We start from the raw sequence: 25,035 nt of genomic DNA on the forward strand, positions 1-25,035 counted from the left end.
AACATTCGAAATGCCTTATTTAGCTGTTTTACCATTTCAGAGCCAAAATATTTTTTAGTTGTTTGGTATGTCATTATTTCCAACATTCTTGACAAGACACTTACATAACAAGTGATTTAAATGACATTTTCAACTGAAAAATACAGCTACCATGTTTTCTTCTGTTGCTACTGCCAGTCTTTATCTGAAGAGATCTGCAATCTATTATTTTTCAAATTTTTATTACTATCTTTTTCACATTCCTTTCATTTCCAAATTAATCCTTCCCTCCTCCCAAACCCAAAAAACTATTTCCTATAATGAAGAATTATAAAAAGAGAAAAAAAAAGAGAGAAAAAATCGCAGTTTAGCAAAAGTGGTATCATTACCTGACTTTGACAGCATTATATACTTCATGTCTCCCACCCTTCACAAAAGACAGAGCAAGTACATTATTTTCCCCAATTCTCTTTAGTTCTATAAATTTTTGGAAGCACTTATCTACTTGAATTGCAGCCCCTAACACTTATCTCCTGTATGACTGAACAATAACTCTAGGACTTGAATCAGAGTCCTGAGAAAAAGGAAGGATTAATTTGGAAATGAAAGGAATTTTAAACCTAAAAGATAATAAAAATGAATTGGGAGCTGCAAATGGAATTTCTGCACCATAGATTTCCCACTCTACTGAAATCACATATCCTTCATGAATTTACAAATCTTTTAATAACAATTTGATAGCATGTGTGAAAAATGCCTATTAATATCAAGTAAGTTATTTTTCCATTTGCGGTCACTGTTTTCTCATTTGTAAAATGAGGGGAATGAATTAGGTCATTTCTAAGATCTCCTCCAACTTTGATTCTAAGTTCATTAGGTAAGTTCTACATTTAAAAGTTTTAGACAATGGAGCTGGAATTTTTATATTCTTTTAAAACAAACCCATTCTTACAGAATTTCTAAGATGGGAGTTAAGGTAAAGATACTTATTTTGTCTACTATAAAGGCCAATGCAAATTTAAGGGATTTTTAGGATGTGATCTCAATAGCCCTACTATATCCTGACAAAAGGAGACAAAGGACATCTAATCCTGCAAATAATAAGCATGCAATCAGAGAATCAGGAGAATGAAGCAACAAAAAGAACACTAAATCTGACATGAGCTGAAATTCTGGTTTTGTTATATAAGTAGTATAACCTATGTGATCTTGAAACTAAGGCACTATACTTTCCTATTACATATGAAATAAAATAATAGTGATAGCCTAACTCATGATAATAACTATTATTATTATTATTATATTTAATACTTTGTATATCACTTTAGGATTTGAAAAAAGCATTATATATAACAAATGTGTGAGAATTACATGTATACATATATACATGTATATATGTACTCAAAGCAATCTTTTGAGGTTAAATGCTATGATTATCTCCATTTCACAGATGATGAACTGAGGACATCAGTGGCTTTTAAGTGAATTATCTAGTTACATAGCTAGTACGATTTGAACTTAGATCTTTTTGATTCCAAATCTAATATTCCATCCACTATGCTCCTAAGTACATAACATGAGGTCAGCTAAATTTCTAAGGTCTCGCCTCCCTGTTCTAAATGTGATCTGAAATTTAACCAATTATAGATTGGCAACTATGAAATTAAGAAAATCCTACAAAATTCTGAAAATATTTTAACCTCAGAACACTATGGACCTGGCTATTATCTTAATTTTTTACTAAAACTCAAAAGGAATTTGAGAAGTCTTTTCCAGTAGGAATAAGCTTTTATTTTATAATAGAAATCAATAGAGAATATTAGGACTTGCATTTTATACACTTATTTTGTGGTCAATTTTGCTTAAATTTTAAAATTTTTGTTGTTTTTTGCTACTTTAAACAATGAAGTGATGAATTAAAATTTAGCGTGACTAGTAAATGAAATATATGAATGTCCCAAATATATGTTTATAACATGAAGACTGCTTGAGTTTTTTCCTGAAAGAGATTCTTTTAAGTGACAGCAGAGAAAGGAAGGCATTCTAACCCTGGAGTATGATCAGAGAAAAGACATGAAAAAAGGAGATAAGAATAAGAATGCAAAATAGGAGATGGTAAATAAGGTCCAGTAATAATTTCAAGCGAAGCTGTGAAGGACTTTAAAAGAGGAGTTCACATTTGATGTAATAAAGAACCAATGGTAGCTGACATGTCAGATTTTAAGTAAGATCCCTTCATTTAAGGAAGAGAACAGAATACAATAAGGGGAAAATAAACATAAGGCTGTTGCAGAGAACCATGTGAGAAGTAGAAATCTTAAGAAAAAAAGTGGTAATTTTGTGAAGAGGAGGTTGAATATGAGAGGTAGGTGCTGGAAGTGGCAAAAATTGGCAACTAACTGGAGAAGTGATTAGGAAGGAAGAATAAGGAATTGAGAATGACATAACTCAGGTTTAGGAACCTGACACTGAAGCAATAATGGTGCCGCACTCTGACATAGTAAAATTTGATAGATGGGCAGGTCTGCTAGGAGACATAAGTTCTATTTTGGACAGATGGAATTTGAGATAAACACAACAAAATTACTCTTTTGGTTTCAGCTTGTTTTACACTATCACCAAAAAGTATTTAGTTAACTAGAGTATATGCCAAAAAAAAATCAGTAAATAAAAAACACAATTTTCAAAAGTGATGTTAAGTCATTATCATCTGTACAAATGAAGTTATGTTGTAATACAAAAAAACTTAATTTTTAAGTAACTTTTTAGGAATAATTTTTAAAAGGCTTTTGACATCAATTTTAAGTCCCTTGAGAATAGGTACTGTTACATTCTTTTTAGCCTCAATGTCTAGCACAATACACTTATAAGTATTTGTTGAATTAATGATAACGGTATAACTTGATATAATGATAGTTTTCAAGCATCCATAGAAAATTCTTTCAGTCATGCTTTCATAATTTCCCCTTCATTAAGCACCTGACATATTTTAAAGCTTCTTCTATGCCTAAACACAAATGGAAGAATAATCATCTGAAAATGCCCTGTAATGCTACTTATCTGTTTGTATTTCTTGGTGAAGTTTTACTAAGAAAAATTTGTCTACAAGGTGATTCTACATTTTCCATCAGTAAGGATGCTTGGTTAATTCTATGAATATCATGTTTCCCCTACATAAACTAATATCTCACTATCATGTTGAATGACTCGGTGTTTTAAACTCAATCAATACCTTCTTAACCCTCCCAATTGCCTTTCCCCTCTGACTGAAGGGTTAAAGAATGGAGCAATAAAATTCCTCCCAAAGCCTTACTTTATAGAGGGCTCAGATCAGAACTTTCTCATTCAGTAGCTCTGCTTTGTTTGGATTCTATGGAATATCAAATCCCTGTACCTCTTCCCAGTTCAGCTTACTTTTGTGTACTGTCTTTCCTCATTAGATTGTAGGATGATTCTTGGGATAAGAGATTGTGTTTCCTTTTTATTTGTATTCTCACTGCTTAGCACAGTACATGGCACACTGTAAGACCTTAATAAATGTTCACTGATTGGATTACATATAAACTATTACAACTAAATATAAATGTGTTATTTTCCTAAAATTTCCAATTGATAGAAGTGATATGAAGCTTTTTAATGTTGATCAAATACAACCAACAAACAGCTTCTGTTTTATGTAGTCTTATGTAGTAATCAAAGCAACAAACTAAATGAACTTCTAGGGATATGAGTCTTTGTAGAGTACAGGTACTTTTTGTCCCTTTTCTTTCAGTCAAGGATTGGGCCTTTGGTAAAGAAAAGAATGCATGGCAAGTGAAGAGCTAACTAATAAAATAGTCTCAAAAGAACAGATTTTGGACTTTCAGATCACACTTTAAAATCTGAATGCTCCTGTCACCTGTCAACAGACAAATAACATTTTATGAAGCACAAGGAGCAGTTGAAAAATGGGTAACAAAAACAAGTAGATAATAAGGATCTTTTAAAAAGCTGCAGAAAGTTTAACATCCCGAATAAGCTAAAGCTAACAAAAAATGCAAAGGACCTGGTTAAGTCTTTTTAAAGTTAAAGTAGAAGAAAAGGAAAAAAAAAAGAAATATAGAGACCCACTACTTGGGACAAAGATAAATGATAAAGGGAGAAAGAAATATTAACTCCTATTTTGCTTTCATCTTTAATATAACTAGGCAAATAACTAAAGAAAATTAAATTGCTGTCAAAGACAAATGAGATGGTAAGAATGCATTCAGTGCTTTTAAAATAAGTTTAAATCTCCAGTCTCAGACAAACTGTATCTTAAGACTGAAAGCTTGTATGTCATCTGGAACCACGAATGGTAATCTCTAAGAAATAACAAAGAATTGAAGGTGTGACAGAAGAGTGGAGAGAGAAAAAAATTTTTTTTCTTTTCTTTTTATGTTAGTTTCCAGAATGTTAGGCTAGCCATCTTACTGTCAATTATTAAGAAAACACCAGAGCTTGGATTAAACAGTTTTCCATTTAGAAAAAGAAAGTGTAATTTACTAGGAGAAAAAGCAGCAGAATAGTAAAGGGTCTAAAACCAATGTTCCATGAGAAGCATCTTGATGACACAGTAGAGAGTGCCCGGCCTGGAGTCAGGAAGACTTATCTTTCTGAATTAAAATCTGACTTCAGAAATTCACTAGCTGTGTGACCCTAAGCAAAGTCTCCCTTAATGCTGTTTGCATCAATTTTCTTATCTGTAAAGTGAGTGGAAAAAAAAAAATGGCAAATGACTTTAGTTTTCTTTGCCAAGAAACCCAAAAATGAGGTCAAGAAGACTGGAAAAGATTGAAACAACTCAACAATAACAAGAAAAAAGATGAGAAAAAAAGAAAAGGGAGGATAAAAATAGCCTTTTTCAAATTTCTGAAGCACTGTCATTATAGAAAGGGAATCTAATGCATTCAGACCCAGTGGATAAGTAGTTATACAGAAAGGTTTTGGTCCAATACGAATAACAAAAATAAGTAAAGCAACTCACCACTAGGACCATTCAAGATGAAAACAGAGAGTAGAAGTTTAAGTTAGAGTTAAGTACAAAGGAAATTATAGGCACTTTTAAGTGGGCTCCTGATGGGGTCTGCTCTTTCCTTCTCTCCTGGAATGGATACACTAAAAGAATACTTCCACTTCTTTTACTTTTATACTGTCCTATTAGCATATAACTTACTATGACTTTTAAAGATATATAAAGAACTCTAAAACTAATAACCCAGATTAAGCTTCTCTTTAGAATGGTATTGATCTGTATAAAGTAGGTAACCTCCTCTTCTATGGGTTCAAAAAAATAATAAAAGAATAAGTAGTAGATCATTTAAATATTCGAATGAATTCTTTATTAATTTTTTTTCTTATGCACTATTGATACCTTTTTTTCTAAGGATGTTAATTTACTTAAAATAAGAAACATATTCATAAGTCGGATAACATATCAGATTTGTAAGATTAATAATATAAAATTACCTGCTCCATTCGAAAAGCCATTTCTTTATGTAATTGCTGAATTGCATTTTTGGCTGCAGCATCTTGTGTTACAAGTTTTTCTTTGGAAATATTAATGTCTTTATTGAGTTCTTCTATTCTTGTTTCTAACTGTAAAGCAAATATTTCCATATTATTACATAAAGTTTTTTAAAAAAATTATAAATATTTAAGCACATGAATATGAAATGATGTTGTATAAGAAGTACTACATTAAATGGTCTAGATATAAAAAATTAAAGCAATGCAATGTTATTAGCTTGACTTTTCTGAGCTTCAGTTTCTTCATCTGTAAAACATGGATATAATATTTCTACTGTACCTTCTGGGATATCATGAAGCTCAAATGAGAATGTATGTAAAGCACTCTGTAAATCTCAAAGTACTATATAAACATCAATTACCTTATGCAAATAAATGTTTAAAAATGTACAAATATTTTTAAAAATGACTAATACAAGTTGCTACAACAGCTTTCTAGTTCTTGTTCAAGCATAATTTTCCAAATGGTAAAAATAAGATTACTTCAGTTTTCTTTTATAAAAAGTAGTCAAATGCCTAGTGAATTTATTAAAAAGAATAGCCCTGGTTCTTTTCCACCTGGCCATTAGGTGAAATTCCTAATTATTAACAATGAATTAAAAACAGAAATAAGAATCCAGCCTGTCCTTTAAAGTCTAGTTCTCACAGGGCAAAATTAAAGCACATGCATCCAAGTTAATCAAAATTTATAACAACTATAGTTAACTTCCACTTATACAAAAGTAGAATAGCTATACCAGACTAGCAAAAACTTAGCAATTTTTCTAAACTATTTTTATTTCTTTTTAAGATGTCAAGTTAGGAAGTTAAACAAAATAGAAAAAGGTTTTACTTAAGCTCTAAATATTTCATATACTTCTGCACTCCTCCCAAGGACAGGAAACAAGCACAGCAAGAACAACTTTGCCCAGTGTTCAGCAGCAACAATAAAAGCAGCACAGGGAAGAGTTGAACCAAGGCAGAAGAAAGTTCAGAAGGTCAATTAGTCAACAATGAGGTAGAGCTTTATCATTTTATTACAAGTATTACTTAAAAAAAAAAAAAATCCAACATGAAAGTAAATTAATATATTATATTTAGATATCATTATAAAAATTCATTCCAAAATATAAATGTTTAAAACATTGGATCATTACCCAATCTCAATTAGCAGTTTGGTTAGCAGGAGTTGATAATCAAATTACCTTTTATGTCCTCTCATTTCTATAGAAACTAGCTGAGTACAGGTAGAACTTTTGAGCAAAATGGGGAAAAATCTGAATACCATTTTAGTCATATCTTAAAGAAAAATGGGTGAGGGGGAGCATGAGACTCACTTTTAGGATCACTTCATATTACAAACTCCCCTCTGCATATTCAACACCCAAGAAAACTCTTTACTATATATAGTGTATAAACTGAGGTATGCCTATAGCCTATGGCTTTAAGACTATTTATTTGCCCTTTACCTGTTTAATTATGTTTATATGTTGTCTCTCTGTTTCTGTTCGTTTTTTTAGTTCTTCTCTTAGGTTGTCTTTTTCTGAACAAATTTCTAAAATAAGTTCCTGATGCTTCTTGTTTTCTTTAATTAACCTAAACATAAAAAGGACAGAATAGACAAAATATAAACCAAAAAGATAAAAAATTGCTGCAAGATACACATTTAAGGGGGGGTGTGGATTTCTGTCATGACTACCGCAAAATTTCTGCCTTTCAATCATCCTATTAACTATGCCCCTATACCTCATTTGCAAAATGTGCTATGGCCATCATTGTAATTTAACACGAATTTGCAGAATGAATTTTATAAAAGACAAATCAGGCAGGCTTGTTTAGTAGAGAGCTGTGAGTTAATAATACTATTACACTATAACCATACAAAAGCAACTCTATCTCCTTGACTAAGCAACTAACATTACTGGGAAAATTAACTGCACTGTTCAATTTCTTTCTGTGTATGTGCTTAAAAATATGTATTGTTAAATAATAGTCCGTTATAGTTATATTACTGTAATATGAAAATGGTGAAATGTGAAATTCAAACATTTCCCCAGAAAGGAAAAACAAAAGTCAATGTAAGTTTGTTTTTATAGAGGACAAGCTTGAGATCAGAATCCTTTTGGTTTTGGTTTTGTATGCCCAGTGCCCAGAACAGAACCTTGTATTATAGAAAAATGGATCTATCATATTTATGAAATTGAATTTTAAATTTATTCTGACAGCTCCTAATTGTTAAGATTTTTAGAAGCCAAATGTCAAATATCAATGATGTGATCAGAACCAAGGAATAAGTTAAGAACACAAGCAATTTACACATACACACACATACAACGCATTAAATATTTTGTAGATAAGCAACAAGTATTTTGTGGAAGTGTCTGAATCTACAAGATTTATCTGAATGACCTGATTTATTCCCCAAAATAATGATACAAAATAATACTAGCTAAAATTTAAGACAATTTTTTGGGGAATGATATTTCTAAATCTTATTCATAGTTAATACAATTAAATTTCATATACATCTCAAAGATTTTTCACTGATATTTAAGAAAATTAATGTTAAATTTGATCAATGAAAGAAAAGGAACAATAAATCAGAGATTTTAATTTTAAGTTTAACATATATACAGCAAAAATAATTCTCAATTTTAAAACTTAAATAACAGTAAAAAAATCAAGAATTTTGAACTAAATGATGGCTAATATAATTAAACAATTATAAAGGTAATGTCAAATAACTAAGCAATTTATCTTGGAAGGAACATTTAAAAATATTCTGCACAGACAAAATGAAACAAGATTGAAAAAAGCAAATCAATTTTCTTGGAAGATAATTGTCTTTTCCATTTCATTTTTACTTTTAGATTGAAGAAATTATTCTCTAACTTGTTTATATCAAACAAACCTTATTACAAAATAAAAACATTAATCTCAATATTTAGTGAATACCTGTTATATACATGATCAGTCTTGTGATGTGAAATATAAATGAAATATAAAAGGGGTCAGAACTCAGCCTCAAAAGAACTTAAAATGTAGGTAAAAGAAATAAAGTATGAATAATAAATATAAATAAAAACAATATAAGACAGTTTGCTATAAGCCTCAAGTGTAGCAGAATGTGACCAAAGTCACAGAGGAATCAGAAGGGATCTTTTCCTACTAGGATTTATCAAGGAAAGCTTTATGGAGCAGGTGACATTTTAACAGTCATAAGAAATGGATGGGATTTATAAGGTAGAAATGAACATAAGTAGGGCATTTCAAAGAAATGGAAGTAGTATCAGCAAAGATCCATTACTTGCAGGGGAAGGGGAGAGTAGGCCTAGTTAAACTACAGTATTTTAAGTACTATGAAATTGAACATATATATGTATGAAATAAGACTAGAAAAGGGAATATGGGTCAGAAAAAATATGGGCTTTGAATGGCAGAACTTTATTCTACAAAAGAACAGCAGTTCTCAAAGTTTGGTCCATGGACTTTTAGGGATCACTCACCAAGTCTCTTTTCAAGGGGTCTGTGAGGTAAAAACTACTAAGATGTTAATAATTTGCCTATTATATTATATTCCTCTAATTTCCAATTATATATCTGTCTAAATTCAGATTTTCTTCATACACAGCAAATCAAAACATTCCCAACAAATTAATGCAGAGATAGTTATGAGACTCCGACTATCTCCTATTAAGCCAGATGGTAAAGTGATTTGCAAAAATGCGTAAAACTTCTCACTAAAATGTTGTTTTTAAAGTTTTTTTCATTAAAATGTAATTTATGTTGTAAATTTACCATTGATATTTTAAAATATTATAAAAATTATATATATTATAAAAAAACAATGCTTTTGTTTCAGAAAAAGTTATAAGGGAGTAATTCAGTAAAATGTATGCTGGAAGCAAGTTAATCTTGTGACGATATTCAGGATTCACCAGAGGAAGAAATGACAGAAATAGATTAATCAGTTGGTTGGATATTTCAACTTGGTCTATGGTAGTCTCCTAATAATCTCTCTCCTTTCCTTATTATTACCTTATGGATTCCCTACCTAGTATCCCTTCCCCTCCCCTTCCTATGAAGATTCTTTTATATTTATTTTTATACTGTTTCCTCTCACTGTCCTGTACCTTACTCCAATTAACTTTCTTAAAGTGAAAAGGGAAATATATAGTATTTTTGATGTATAATTGATGTTTTCTTATTGTTCAACTTCATTTAGTCATTTTTCTACAAAAATATAAAAGCAAAAGAAAATTTCATCTTGTTTTTTTCTTATGAATAAATATTTTTCTAAGAAAAGTTTTCATAAAAGTTATTTTTAAAACATCCAAGATAGCTGATGCATTTGTCAGCACTATGTTAATTACTCACCAGATATTCAATATTAAAGTATTCATTTTACATTTAAAATTTTTCTCTCTCTAATAATTGGTCAAATGGATTTTAGGGTAAGTCAACACTTACTTCTTTATAGTATGTTCCTGCTGCAGATATTTATCTTGTACACATTTTTCAAACATAACTAAAGCACGTTCACCCTTTTTCATTCCATTGGGTACTCTATGTTCATTTGAAAGTTCTGCAGATAAGAGCTCTGATTCTATTTCTTCTAATAAATCTTCCTGTGCTGAAACATTTTGTATTCTTGAAATGAGTTTCTTGGTGCAATCTGTATCATATGGACTTTCTGAATAAGTCTTTTCATTGGATGTTTCTGCAAGCTTAGATGACCTTAATTCTTGCAATATTTCTGTTAATGTTTGTTCTGTTCCATTTGTTTTTGATACTTGCTCTTCAAAATCTCCACCAGGAAAATGAGTTATTCTCTGAGATTTTTCTTCAAATGTGTCTATTTTATCACAAGAATTTTCAACTTCACTATGATCTGGTGAGTAATCCTTTTTTGCTTCAGTTCGATCACCTTCAGGAAGTGTAAGTGAAGTCATCTCTTTTTTTGATGGAAGCAGTTTATAATCTTTATCTAAGCTGCTCTCTTCATCTCCAGAAAAACAGCTTGTGGAGCCTTTAGTTGCAGATACACAGCCAGTAGTTTTATCAGATGAAATGGAAGGTATATTCTCTACCTCTGACAAGCTAACTGGCACCAATTCACTCTGCATTTCTTGTGATCTTCTGGATTTCTTTTTACAAATCTAAAAGAAAAAACAACACCCAAAATATCATACACTAGCTCATGAATGAAGTATTTGTTAACGGCTTATTGTGTACAAAGCCCTGTGCTAAGTGCTGAGGATATAAATAGAATAGTCGGACCCTGCTTTTGAGGAACTCACATTCTAATGCAGGAGACAACATATACAGAAGGTTTTAGCTGCAAGTCCCTGGTCCTTAAGGTACAGGAGCAAAACAGATGGAAAAGCCTCGTCTTTAATATCATATACATCATACAAGATAAACATACATACATATATACCCTTTCCCCCTAAACTCATGTGTGAAGTCAAAGAGGTCATAGGTCAAATATCTGGAGAGAGTGACTAACCCACAAAGACTACTGCAAGAATGCCTATTGCAGCCTTCTACCTGGGCTTCTGGGAATGCAGGATGATTGAACTAAAACTAGAAGAGTCCTCAGAGACAATCTGGTCTACACCCCTTTCAAAGACAAGGAATCTGAGAAGGTTGATTCAAGTACCCAAGCTCACAGAGGTAGCGCATGCCAGCGGCAGGATCTGAATCCTAGTTTTCCCAACTCCGGTCAGGGCACTTCCCACTGAATCTTTGCCAATCAGGGCAGTGACACTGAAGCAACTCAGACAATGATCATTGGACCTGTTAATTTCAGTTTTTCCTACCATGTTTATTCAGAGCCCGCTATAGGTGAAGTGTAGAAACAAAGCCAGCAGCTGGGAGGTGGAGTTAGAAAAATAACTATTTCCTTCAATTCTAAGAAGACAGACCATCTTAAGGACCTGGAAGAAATAATGTTTAAAACAGAAAGATTAAGGGTATGAGGATAGAGTTTATGAAACTCTGAGGGCCTTGTTTTGTAGTGTATCTTTTATCCAAAGATGAGATACTGAAACACTGGTTTCATCTGTGTGAGAAATCCCCACTATAGAGACGCCTTCCAAATGTGCAGTCTTTAAGGTTTCTGGGAGCACAGACAGGTCTCAGGAGATAAGCAAGCCAGTCACACAGCACCTTCTGTGTCTGAGGCAAGGCATGAGCCTCACCTTCCTGACTCCAAGGCGAGCCCTTTATCTGCTTACACTAGGCCATTTCTCACCCAAGGCAAAGCAGCACTTATTCAGGGAAAAATATACATGACACACTCACAGAGAAATAAGGGCAATAAAGAACTGCTATTCACTAAGTTCTACTCTATTGTAGTAATAATGTCAGAGAAGTGCTTCAGGACATAGGCAGGTCAGAAGAAACAACCAACTGAGAACCTGCTTTTCAGGTTGGCAGGGAATATGGAAAGTTTCATGATGGTTTGCAAACATTCTCAATAGTAACAAAGATATGTGAGTGTTCCTGGTTCCATGGTTCCAGAAACCATGATTCTTTCAGAGTATAAATTCTTTTCCCAGTTCTGCTCCAGAGTAAAGTATGAAAAAAAAAAAAAATTAACATTTTAAAAACTACTAAATGATCATATATGCAGCAGAATATTGTAGAAAAAAGCATGAATATGGGACATACACAAAAAATAGACTTACATGTGTTCTTTAGAGAGTTTGTATTCTACTGAGAGAGAGAGCACATAATGAATAAACACTAAAATTGCAAAATAAAACATGGTTCTATGAGCTGAAAACAATCTTTCAATGAAATTTTCTAACCATAGTTATAATCACAAATTCACTGAATATGGTCAAATTACAGAAATGCTCATTTGAAAACCTGGCTATCCTCACCTTTTAAAAATTTACCTACAAATTGAATTTAGGTATGTCACAAATCAACGAATTTTAGGAATATTAATAGAAAACTAGTTTATCCCTCCTCGTTTTTTTTTTTTAACATATTAGAACACTGAGAACTGTGTTCTTCAATTTTCATAAAAATCAACTACTCAATTACCCTAGCAAAACAAGAAACAAAATGAGCTATAGAAACTTTACTTTGTTCAGTCCAATGCAAACTGAATCACTATGTTCAAATCACTATGGTCAATGATCAATCATGTGAAGTTAATCAAGATATTCTGGAATCAGTATATTGGTATAAGTATAGGTTTTTCTAAAACTAATTAGCAAAGAAAAGGAAGGAAAATTAATTCCAAATAAGAAAAGCTATTATGATAAGGATAGGTTTGTATATTTGTAATAATCCTTTATAAAACCTAGAAGAAATACAATAAAAAATAGAAGGAAAACTTGATTCTAGCACCTGTACAGCACAAAAAAAGGTCATAAAATGTCCAGGGCTTGATGGAACAAACACAATATCTTCCACAAAAAAAAGAATCTATTTTCAACTTGCATTCTGAATTGGATGTTCTTCAACAGTGGCAAACACTTTTAGTAAGTATACCTCTCAATGTTCTACATCTCTCGTGATTATCAAAAGTTCAACAAGGTTCTTTGCTGCTATATTTTTAGTAATCTTGTGTAATTATTTTGATATATTCATAGATAGTGCCTTATAAGAAGAGTGTTTTTGGTGATGTTTTGATCTCCCCAATAACTCCTATATGAAAACTTTGTGGATGATAACTAAATCCTTTCTTCCATCCATATTTCTTTTCTTATTTATTCATAGATACACATGGTAGACATTTAAATAAATATGAAATGAAATTTCAATGAAATAATGAAATAAATCACAGGGCATTGCATTAGGTACCAGGGATAGGTTCACAGACTGAATCAGTGATTTTTATTGCAATAATATATTCCCAGATCAAGAAATACAGTATGGCACCTTTTTTTTTTTTTTTTTTTTTTTTTTTGCAACTTATTGTTTTTTAGAGTTACTCAAAAGATTAAATAACTTCCAGTGTACACATGGCCAATGTGTTAGAGCTGAAACCTGAACCCAAATTTTCTTTCAGCTAAGCCCCTACTATAATTTTTAGATGCTAAAGATACATACATAAAATGAAATAGTTCTTGTCTCAAGGAATTTACCTTCTATTAGGTAGGAATAAAACCTGTTAAACAATTTAAGTAAAACTGAAGAGGGAGAGAGAATGAACTGAAGAATTAACTGAAGGCTTCGTAAAGATGGTAACACTAATAAGTAGAGCTTGAAGGAAGACTGGGATTCCAAGAACTGAAAAAGAGAAGGAATATAGGGCACCCAGTGGAAATACACAGAGGCTTAAGATGGAAAACAGAGTTCAGGAAACAGTGTTCCATTCTAGCAACAACATATTTAGTTAATAGTAGTAAAATGAAATAATTTGATCAAAAGGTAATCAGGAGACACACTAGTATCACAATCTTCATTGAAATGACTTAAGGGCAAATCCAACTTAATAAAGAAAAAAGATGAAAATAAACAGTCTCTACTTCCAAAGAGCTTACCAACAACTAAGATGCAAAGGCCATTAAGATTCAAGATTAAGATACAAGGGGCAATAGAAAGATTCTGATATTTGTTATGGAATTTTCAGAAAAGAAAGGTCACTTTCAGCTGTGGAAAAAAGATAGAATTTGTTTATTGAGGCTAAAGGGATCAGGCTGGAGATCATGAAGGTGGTGATACCTGAGATCTTAAAAGAAAAGCAGGATTTCAATAGGGCAGAGATATAGAGAAAAGTATTTCAAGCATGGTAAATAGTATTCAAAAACACTGGGAGGCTGAAGGATACAGAAAGATAGTATGAACTGGCAAAAATTACAGTTTAGTTGGAACTTCAAGTATGTGCAAAGGAATAGTCTGAAATACCAAAATGATACATTGAAGCCAGATTGAACTTAAATACTAATAGGCTAAGGAATTTCAATCTTATTCTATAGGCTACAGGGGAAAAAAAAACTGAAGAAAACTCCCCTTTTGAATAGTGTGACATGTGTAATTAAATTTATGAGATAAAAAAAAGTGCAGAAGACTACAAAAAATAAAATGAATTCTTAAAATATACAGAATTTGAGAATTGAAAGAGAATTTAAGTTTTATATAATCCCATCCAAACCTGAAAAAGATCTCCCACTACAACATATCTGTTAAATGGTTATCCAGGCTCTGCTTCTCGACCTTCAAATCTCATTAAGTCCTGAGGCAAACCACTCCTCTTACAGATAGCTCAAATTGTCAAGAAGACTCTCCTGGCATCAATTCTTAACTTATCTCTACAGAGAACTTCTAATTGCTCCTGAAATCCACACAACAGCCTTTCATCTAAAGCCTATATTCTCTTAGATAAAAATGTTCCTTTAAGTGATCCTCCATATTACATGGAATAAAGTCACTTTACCGTTATGTCTATTTTCTTCTGGATACTTTCCAGTTTATCAATGTTCTTGCTAATTTGTTGTCACCAGAATTTAACACAGTATTTTAGATGTTATCAGTTCTGGTCAAAGAATGAGTGTCAAGTTACTTCTGGAAGTTATGCTTTTCAAAAAAGTTTATGACAAATTGCTAATTATGCACTATCTGAAACTTCTAATGTTTATTTTTAAAACCTAATTATAGAGGAAGATTCTGGGAAGACGGTGGAATAGGTCAGTATATTTCAAGCTCTCTGTATTTCCCCCACAAACAATACAATTTTGCCTTGGGTCAGAAATAGGGGTCAGTCCTCCAGGTACAATCCAAAAAGACCAGAAGAAAAACTAGGTTCTCCAATTAACCAATGTGAAATGCAAACACCTCTGGGCTAGTTCCACATAAATAATCAGCAGGAACCTCTAGAGCTAGCTGGATTTGGCTGAAGCCTCAGCAGGAATCATAGGAATCTCACTTCCCAGACTGCTAGAAGTTGGCGCTCTGAGTCTGGGAAGATTGAGAGAACAGAGGTTGATTGGGAAAGCCAAGCCTAGGGAGCTTGAGGAAAAAGAGCCAGTACACTGGGAATACAGAGGCAATGGGAAAGGGATGCTGTTGGCTGTACTTACAAGGAGGGAGGAGCTCTTGGTTTAGTGTTCCAGATCAGAGGAGAGAGCTGAAGTGAAGTCAGAGACACCATCCTCCACTCCACAATTAGAGATGCTTATACTAATAGTTATAATAATAATAATAAACAAAATAGAAAGAATCGAACTATAGAACTTTACTATGGGTACAGGGAAGACTGGAGTTCATCTTCAGAGAGTGAAGTCAAAAGAGCTTCTTCTACTCAAAAGAGTAATGTTTAAAGGGCTCCCTGCCCAGAGACAATTTATAGAAAAACTGAAAAAAGACTCTAAAAATCAAATGAGAGGTGCAATGGACCACTTACTAGTTAAGTCACTTAACCCCAATTGCCTTAAAACAAAACAAAATCAAATGAGAGACTGAGGAAAAATTAAATCCCCCAAAGCAAGAAGATTATGAAAAAAGTTAACAACTAAAAAAGGACAAACAGCCTTAAAGAAAAAAATAATTCTTGGAAAATTAGAATTGGGCAAGGGAAGCTAGTAAAGCTATAAGAGACCAGCAATAACAAAACAAAACATAAAGAAATGAAAACATATAACAGAATGTGAAACATAAGAAAAATATATCTGCCAAACAGATCAAGAAAAGAAAATAGAAGGATAATTGGACTACTTAAAAGCTGTGGCCAAAAAAAGAACTTTGATACAATAATGCAAGAAATAATCCAAATAAAAATTATCCTAGAGTGATAGAACATGAGGAGAAAATAGAAATAGAAGGAGAAAAAAAACTCTACCAATCACCACCTCAAAGAGGTGGAAAACACATGGGAATATTATTGTCAAATTTCAAAACCCCCAGATTAAAGAGAATATTTTGCAAGGAACAAGAAAAAAAACTAATTCAATATGGTTAAGGACTTAGCAGCTGCCACAATAAAAGACCACAGGTCCAAGAATCATACACATATTGGCAATCAAAAGAACTAGGTCTCCAGCCAAAAATATCACATCCAACAAAATTATCCATAATATTGAATGGAAAAAGAAAAGACATTCAATGAAGTTGCAAATTTCCAGGACTTGATCTCAACCCAACCTGAAATTAGTAGAAATGTTTAACATTCAAGAGCCAATATCAAAGATTGGTTTCAAGGAATTTAACATGGACAAATTTTTTTAAACATGGAAACATATTCATGTTTAAGACTGACATCAGTAATTGGATAGTTCAAAAGAAAAAATGGGACAAAGAGTTGAATACGATTTGACTCTAAAAAGCAAAACTGTCTAGGAAAAGATAAAAATAGTAATTATATTACACAAATGAGGTGTAGAGAAAGAACAGACATAGGCATTGGTGAGGGCAGGGAGAGGAGAGCCCATAGTTCTAATAAACGTACTGACATTGAGAATGGGTTAAATAGGCAACACCACACAAATATCACACAGAGTATAGCACCCTCCAAAATTGATAAAGAAATGGGGGGGAAAGGGTGAGGAGAATAGGATAAGATGAGGTATAGATTTATGAGGACAAGGTATGTAGGTTAGTAGACAAGGAATAAAGAATGGGGGAAAGAGTAACATAAGATAAGGTGGGGCACAACAAAATAGTATGTAGTGGAATGGTGTAAGGTGTGTAGATTAATAAGGTGTGATGTGATGAAGAGGGAAGGAAAGGGTGGGAGGAGAAGATAAGGGAGAGATCATAGGTAGAGGAGGTTAAATAATAGCAAGGCAAATTAAGTAGAAGAGTCAGCAGGGACAGGAAACAAAAGATATACAAAAACACTACAAGGATGGGGGAAAAAAAGTATGGCTAGTAATCATTGATCTTAGACAGAGTCAAACTTAATCAATCCAGAGAGAAATCTACATTATATGCCATCCATATTATTACCATTTTAAATTCATGTTTACATATGGATAAATACATATATACATGTATATGTATATCTTGGTATGTATGCATGTAGGTCTATGGATATGTGTATATGGATATATATGTGTGTGTGGAGTGTGGGTAGATGTGAATATTTTTAATATACTAAAAAAACACAGATATGTGTGCATATGTGTGTGTGTGTGTGTGTGTGTGTGTGTGTGTGTATTTATTTATTTATTTGTGCTTAACTGTAGCCTGCTTGGGAAAGTGGAAGATGATGAAAGGGGGAAAAAATGATACTAAAAAACCATGCAAAAAAAAAAATTACTTTCAAAAAAGCAAAGATGGACACTTATGAATATAATTTTTTCTATTATTATATATGCTTTCTTGAAATGGAAATTTATTGTTATAATTAAATTAATAAATAAATTATGAAGCATCCCTCCGATGTTCTGCTGGGCACATGAAAATGTTTTCTTTTTTTTTTAATCTTTCTTTTTCTATCCTGTTTATTTTGTACTTAATTCACTAAATAATTTTTTTAAAAAATACAACTGTAAAGCTTTATACCTTCAAATTTTATCTTACTCTATCCAGCCTAATGTCTCAAAAAAAAAATTTTTTTTTAACATTTTTTTTTGGGGGGGGGGAGTTCCTGACTGTATCTAGTGCAGAGGTATCAAACTGTCATGCAATTTACAAAACTTCCTTCAGATTAAAATGCAATTGGAGGGCCAGCTAGGTAGCACAGTGGATAGAACACCAGCCCTGAAGTCAAGAGGACCTGAGTTCAAATCTGGTCTCAGACCACTTCCTAATTATGTGACCCTGGGCAAGTCACTTAACCCCAATTGCCTCAGCAAAAAAAGAAAGAAAAAAAATGCAATTGGGAAATATTTAACAAAACAAATGAAAACAGATAATATTCACTTGTGGTTTTCTAAATCAGTACACAGTTCATTGAATTGTTTCCATGAGTTTTACCACTAATATAGTGTTAGCTACAATCCCAGCTGCCTGTCATTTTTATATTTCATAAGTAAGCCACCTCAGTCTTGATCCAAGTCAAAGATAAAAAATGGTAAAAAACAAAACAATCCCCCCTAAAACACACACGCACACACACACTACCACCACCACCACCACCACCACACAGGGTTCAGATTCCCAGGATATTCTACTCTACATTTCCTTTGAAAATGAGTCAGTGAAGTGGAATTAATGAAAGTGGCCTGCAAGAGTGAGAAGGATTATTTATAGCATAGTCCTGAATTAAGCTAAAGAGGATAGGATAGAAAAGTGGAGGTATGGGTAATAAGTTAAGAAAAGGGAATGGACATCTGAGACAAGAAGGAAAGAGGACAGAATAGATAATTGATCTGAGGAGTATAACTAAGGTAGCCACCCACTGAACTGCCTCGTTTACAATGAATAATTGTTTAACATGAAATTTATGTTCCAACATCTTATTTCATAATGGTACAATTTTCCTGAAACTTAAGGATGAAAGAGAAATTACTAAATTTTTATAACTTTGATTTTTAAAAAATAGCAACTGATGCAGAACAATTAATAGTTATTCAATTTTTTTAAAAATTAATTATCTACTGGAGTGTTAGGAAAATCGCAAAGCACTGGGGATACAAAAAGAAAGGCAGAGTCCTTTGTCTTCAGGGAGCTCACAATCTAGTCAGGGAGAGAACATGCAAACAATTATATATAAACAAGATTTCTACAGGGTAAAGTGAGGGTACCTCATTAATGGAGATTGGAAAGACTTCTTGCCAGAAGGTAAGATTTTAGCTGACCCTGGGAGGAAGTAAGGGGGCAGAGACATGGAGAAAGAGCATTCTGGGCAAGGGAGGAGGGGAAAAAGGGAAGGAGGACAATCATTGAAAATTCATAGAATAGTGAAACAAAATATTACATATCTCAGAAATCACAAGGAAGCCACTGTCAAATATCATAATGTCCTTGAAGGAGAAAATGTAAAATAAAGAGGTCATGTAGAGTTGTTTAAAGCCACTGAAAAAGACTTGAACATTAGAAAAACGATTTGACAGTAGAGTGGAAAAGGGACCAGAGTGAAGAAAGACTTGAAGCAACATCCAGAAGACTACTGCAAATAGTCCAGGTTTGAGACAATGAGGGAACCATACTAGAGAGGTGGCAGTGTTTGGGGGGGGGGGGGGGGGGAGAATGAGAATGTTTATAAGAAGCTGAGGAGACAGAATAGACAAAACCAGGTATCACATACAGAGTTAAGAGCGAAGAATTGAGGATGACATTTAGATTGCCAAATCTGGGTCAGACTGAGAGGAAGGTAAGAAAAAAGAAAGGTTGAGGGGTAGGGGGGAGATGAATTCTATTTTGGACATGTTAAATTTAAGATGTTTAAGAGACATCCAAATGAAGATATCTAATAGGTAACTGGAAACATGAACCTAGAAACAGAGTTGGATAAACAGATGAGAATCATTTGGATGGAGAAGATAATTGAATTCACAAGGGAGCAGGACCGAACCTTAGAAGACACTTTTAGATGATGTAAAGGAGCAGTCAGAGGCAGGAGAAGAACCAGGAGGGAGCAGTGCCACAAAATCCTAAAGAGAACAAGGTATCAAAGAGAGAATAAGGGTAATTAAAGGTTCTAGAGAAGTGAAAAACTATGAGGACTGAAAAAAGACCATTATATTCACAACAAAAAGATTACTGATAACTAACTTTGAAAACCATAGTTTGAATTGAGTGATGCAGTCTAAAGCCAAACTACAGAGTTAAGAAAAGAATGAGAGGAAAAGAAGTGTAGGCACTGAATATAGATGGCTTTTTAAAAGAAGTTCAGCTACAAAAGGGAGATGAGAGTTTTTTGAGAATGGGGAAAAGAGGCATAGATATGCAGGGGCAAAAAAGCCATTACAAAAGAGAGAGATTGAAGATTACTGAAAAAGTGGGGATGAAAAGGGGGCCAGTGAACTAAAAAAAGATGGGATGGAATGTAATCACATATGTAACATAGAAGGGGTTAGCTTGGAAAGGAGAAGGGCCACCTTCATCTGAGACAGGGGATGAAAGAGAGCGTGGAGAAGGAATCTGAGTGATGTGAGATGGATGAGATGAGATAGAAGGGAGATCTCTCCAAAAGGCATCAGTTTTTTTTTCAGGAGAAAGGGAGGGGAACAATGGAAAGTGAAGAGGGATAAAAGAACTGGAAAGGCCACATGATGTGAAATAGTGAATCTACTAGAGAGGTGTAAGAAGATTACCTTGTCTCAATGACACGCTCAGTTGAGATTAAGTAACAAATATGGACTCAAGTTAGCATGGTTTTGTGGTTTCTTCATCTTCTTTCAACAACACATGAATAGTGGTGAAGATAATAAATGATGGAGTAATTCAAAGCTGAGGAAAGATCAGTGATAGGGGAAGGGATCAAGGCTCTTGAGTATAGCGGACAGAGAAGAATTGAATTGGTTCACCATGGGGTCAGGGTGAAGAAGATAATAGAGAGTATAACCAAGACAGAATGAGAAAGAACTAGAGGGAAGAGATAGGGAATTACAGTGAGTCTAAAAACAGGGCTAGAGTTGTAAGATAGAGGAAAAGATGAAATAACTACAGACTATGATCAGGAAAAGGTATTTCAGAATTCATGAACATGAACTCTAAATGATGGCAAGATCAAAGAAAATGACCAGCTGCAGTAGGGTGGATGAGCAGAATAGAGTTTAGGAAATGGAAAGTGAGAATGTTTGAGGGAGTTATCAATATGTGTGCTGCAGAACTCTAGTGTGAGGTCAAGAGTTGGGGATAAGCAAAATTAATCTCAACAAAGAAGTTACTAAATGATATAAGTAGAAGGGATGGATGAAATCTGGAAGCAGCAATGGAAAGCAAAGAATATTCCAATTCTTCTTTGACATCTAGTGAAATGGAGAGGAGCAAAGGGGGGTTGGGGGAGGGAGGAGTGTATTAATGAGTGAAAATGAGTAGAAGGGTTAAGTGTTGAAAAGATGTCCAGGAAAGCTGAGTCATCAGGAAAAAGTCTAGGGTGGAAAGGGAGGAATGACAAGATGGAAGGAAAAAAGAAAAGATTTATGAAGAAAGCAAGTTATTTATGGAACACACATTCCTGAGACCATAATAGGAGGGTGGGTATAAGTTGAGGGGGATGTTGATGGGCTTGGGTTGTTAAGGACAGAAGCATACAGTGGGGGATGGAGGATGGGATTTGTATAATGACAGATATGATATAGTATCTCTGGCATGGGGAAGATATGATGGGATGAGAGTTGAGGAATGAAGCGAAATAGATTATCATCTCCAGGGGGCCAGGTGTGTAAATGGGACAATCAATAGTAGAGAATTAGCAATCAGGCTGAATCTTCTCAAGATCTGGAGGTTCCTGGGAGGGACTCATCAATTATTAAGTCAGCCTCAAGGTAAAATTGTCTTAGGGAGCCAGCAGCAGGCATGTAGCTGAAAAGCAAGAGTAGGAAAATCCAGAATGAGACTAGGGAGAGTTTAGTCAGTCAACAAGTACAATGATTTACTATGTGCGAAGCACTTTACTAAAAGCTGAGAAAACAAAGAAAGATAAAAACATAGTTACTGCCCTCAAGAAATTCCCTTTCGGAGAGACACCTATGTCCATAAAAGATATATACAAGTAAAGGAAAAGTAATCTCAAAAGAAAGATATTAGGGGAGGAAAAGGGAAGAGGAGATGAATGGCAAAGGGAGGACTGACAAAGGCCTCCTACAGAACGTGGGATTTGAGCTGAATTCTGAAAGAAGCTTTATCAAATCCTTTGCCAAAGTAAGTTATATCAACACATTCCTCTGATTTACCAGTTTAGTGACTGTCAGGAAAAAACCAACAACACATAATGTTAGCTTGGTATGATCTATTATTGATGAAGCCATGATGATTCTTTATAATCTTTACTTCTTTTCCTAGGAATGAAGTTTAAGGATTCATATACAATGAAAGGTAATTTAGCCACTTCCAGAAATCTTCCATTTTAAAATATGGTTTGTAGTATATTACTGAAGAGATTAAGACAAAAGGAAATTCTATATCGTATGGTTTAGTTAAGATACTGAGCTGCCACTAAGAGATTTAATTCCCATTAACTGTAGTAGCAAATTACCCTGAACCAATGAAGAAGTCTGATCAGATGTGTTCTTACAGTGGTGTTTTGTATAGTATTTTTCTATATATCTCTGTAGCTGTACCTATCAGACATGCATTAGTCAAGGCAATAGCTGAATGTTTTAAAAAATATGAAATAATTATACTTGAAATATATTAGGAAGAGGTCCATCATTATCTGTATAATCTTGACTAAAGTCACTATCTTTTTGGCTTTAATTTCCTCCTTTGGAAAAGGAAGAGGCAAAATTATGTTTCTATGGTTCCTTCCAAATATAACATGGCAGCTAGTAAATGGAGCTCCTGCCCTGGAATCCAGAGGATCTGAGTTCAAATTCTTAGCTGTATGATCCTGGACAAGTCATTTGACCCCCTTCGGTCTCAGTTCCTTATTTGTAAAATGATAGGAAAAGGAAATAGCAAATCATTCAGGATCTTTGCCATGAAAATCCCAAATAAAGTCATGAGAGCTGGACATGACTGAAACCAGGGAACATAGGTATAATTAATATTCTATAAATTTGAAATGGCTGAATAAGTTATGGTATTTGAAAGTAATAGTGTTGGAATCCTTACAAAGTGTTAACTCATTAGAGTTGGTAGACAATAATTATCTAATTTAGCATAGTTCAGTATGATTGATCTGATCCTACAAGCAGATGTTATGGGCCATAACTTGAAACAAGGTACTAAGTGGAACTGATAGAAACAATGCTTGTGTTCACACCTTTAGAGAGCGCATATAAGCAAGAAGCTCTCAGGGCCAGACATGGAGGACTCTAGGAGAAAACCCACAAGCCCACTCTCAGAGATGGAGTCAGATTCATTCCATCTTCCACCTTTGTGCTGGCTGGAGGCTGAAGAAAGCAGAGGCACAAAGGACAACTGCAGAGCTCTTGGAACCGAGCAAAAAGATAGGCCTCTAAGAAAAACTAACTGGGCTATTTTGAAAGAAGAAAATAAACGTTTGGATTTTATCAGCTGGCTCCATTTGAGGTGATTATTACTTTTAACTGAAACTAAGGCTGCCTCCAGAAAACCTCCCCAAGAAACCTGCTCAGAGAGAACCATTATTTTTTTTGTTTGTTTCATGGTAAAGCCTTTATTTAAGAAATACATTGTTTGTTTGTTTGTTTTTTTTACATATATAACTTTTTATTGACAGAACCCATGCCTGGGTAATTTTTTTTTACAACATTATCCCTTGCACTCACTTCTGTTCTGACTTTTCCCCTCTCCCTTCTTTCCCCCCCTCCCCAAGATGGCAAGCAGTCCTATACAAGTTAAATATGTCACAGTGTATCCTAGATAGAATATATATGTGCAGAACTGAACAGTTCTCTTGTTGCACAGGAAGAATTGGATTCAGAAGGTAAAAATAACCTGGGAAGAAAGACAAAAATGCAAGCAGTTTACATTCATTTCCCAGTGTTCTTTCTTTGGGTGTAGCTGCTTCTGTCCATCCTTGATCAATTGAAACTGAGTTAGATCTCTTTGTCGAAGAAATCCACTTCCATCAGAATACATTCTCATACAGTATCGTTGTTGAGGTATACAATGATCTCCTGGTGAACCATTATATTTTAAAGAACATCACATAATGGAATATTATTGTTTTGTACAAAATGATCAATAGGCTGATTTTAGAAAAGCCTGGAAAGATTTACATCAACTAAGTGAAATAAGAAGAACCAGGAATCCATCATACATAGCAACAGCAAGATTGTGCAATAATCAGCGATGACAGAGTTGCTACTTCTTCAATAACCCAAAGCAAATCCAATAAATTTTGGATGGAAAATACCATCAAAATTCAGAGAAAGAGAACTGTGGAAATTGAATGTAAATCAACACATGCTATGTTCATTTTCTTTTTCCTTTTCTTCTGCCTCTCTCAGTTTTTCCCTTTCATTCTGATTTTTCTCTCCCAATACAGGAAAATGTTTTTTTGTTTTTTTTTTTTTTTTAAATGAACATGTATAACCTCCTTACAAGTTTTTACTTGTAACTAGGGAAAATAAAAATAATTGGGGGAAAAAAATCTATGAGTCTGAATTTAATCTTGAAATTCTTCACTGAATCTTTTTGTAATCTATCAAAGATCAAAAACTACTTGAGTAAGAATGACCTAGAATGTTGTCAGTAGTCCTCAAGGACATTTATTGGGTAGTGACAATGTGTCTTCTATAATGCCATCATGGAATATGAAACCGATGTTTAGGGTTACTTTAAACAACTCTATACTTGCCATTCATGAATAATATACAACTTGAAGTTCTTCTCTTATGATGTGTAGCTTTCATTCAAACAATGAAATTCTTGGATACTGATTTAGTCTCTGAAAATATCATAGCTATCCTTCCCAGCTTTATGCAATCATGTAAACTTGATAAAAACACTATCTACTCCATCCAAATCACTGATTAAAAAGTACAGGCAACTAGATAGCTCAGATACAACACCTGCCTGGAGGCAGGAAGAGAT

The 25,035-nt window shown here is 33.6% G+C and overlaps 1 protein-coding gene across 1 annotated transcript in view; it reads right to left on the reverse strand.

The window, feature by feature from the left end:
* The window catches only part of CCDC186 (coiled-coil domain containing 186), a 64,778-nt gene that overhangs the window by 27,150 nt on the left and 12,593 nt on the right, over window positions 1–25,035 (reverse strand). The window contains exons 2-4 of the mRNA XM_051981474.1: window positions 9,976–10,664; window positions 6,975–7,101; window positions 5,467–5,595 (exon numbers count right to left, since the gene is read on the reverse strand). Coding sequence (XP_051837434.1) covers window positions 5,467–5,595; window positions 6,975–7,101; window positions 9,976–10,631 — 912 coding nt within the window. The 5' untranslated portion in view covers window positions 10,632–10,664. The remainder of the gene's footprint in view (window positions 1–5,466; window positions 5,596–6,974; window positions 7,102–9,975; window positions 10,665–25,035) is intronic.

Source organism: Antechinus flavipes, chromosome 2 (assembly GCF_016432865.1).
Source record: "Antechinus flavipes isolate AdamAnt ecotype Samford, QLD, Australia chromosome 2, AdamAnt_v2, whole genome shotgun sequence".
Classification (NCBI taxonomy): domain Eukaryota; kingdom Metazoa; phylum Chordata; class Mammalia; order Dasyuromorphia; family Dasyuridae; genus Antechinus; species Antechinus flavipes.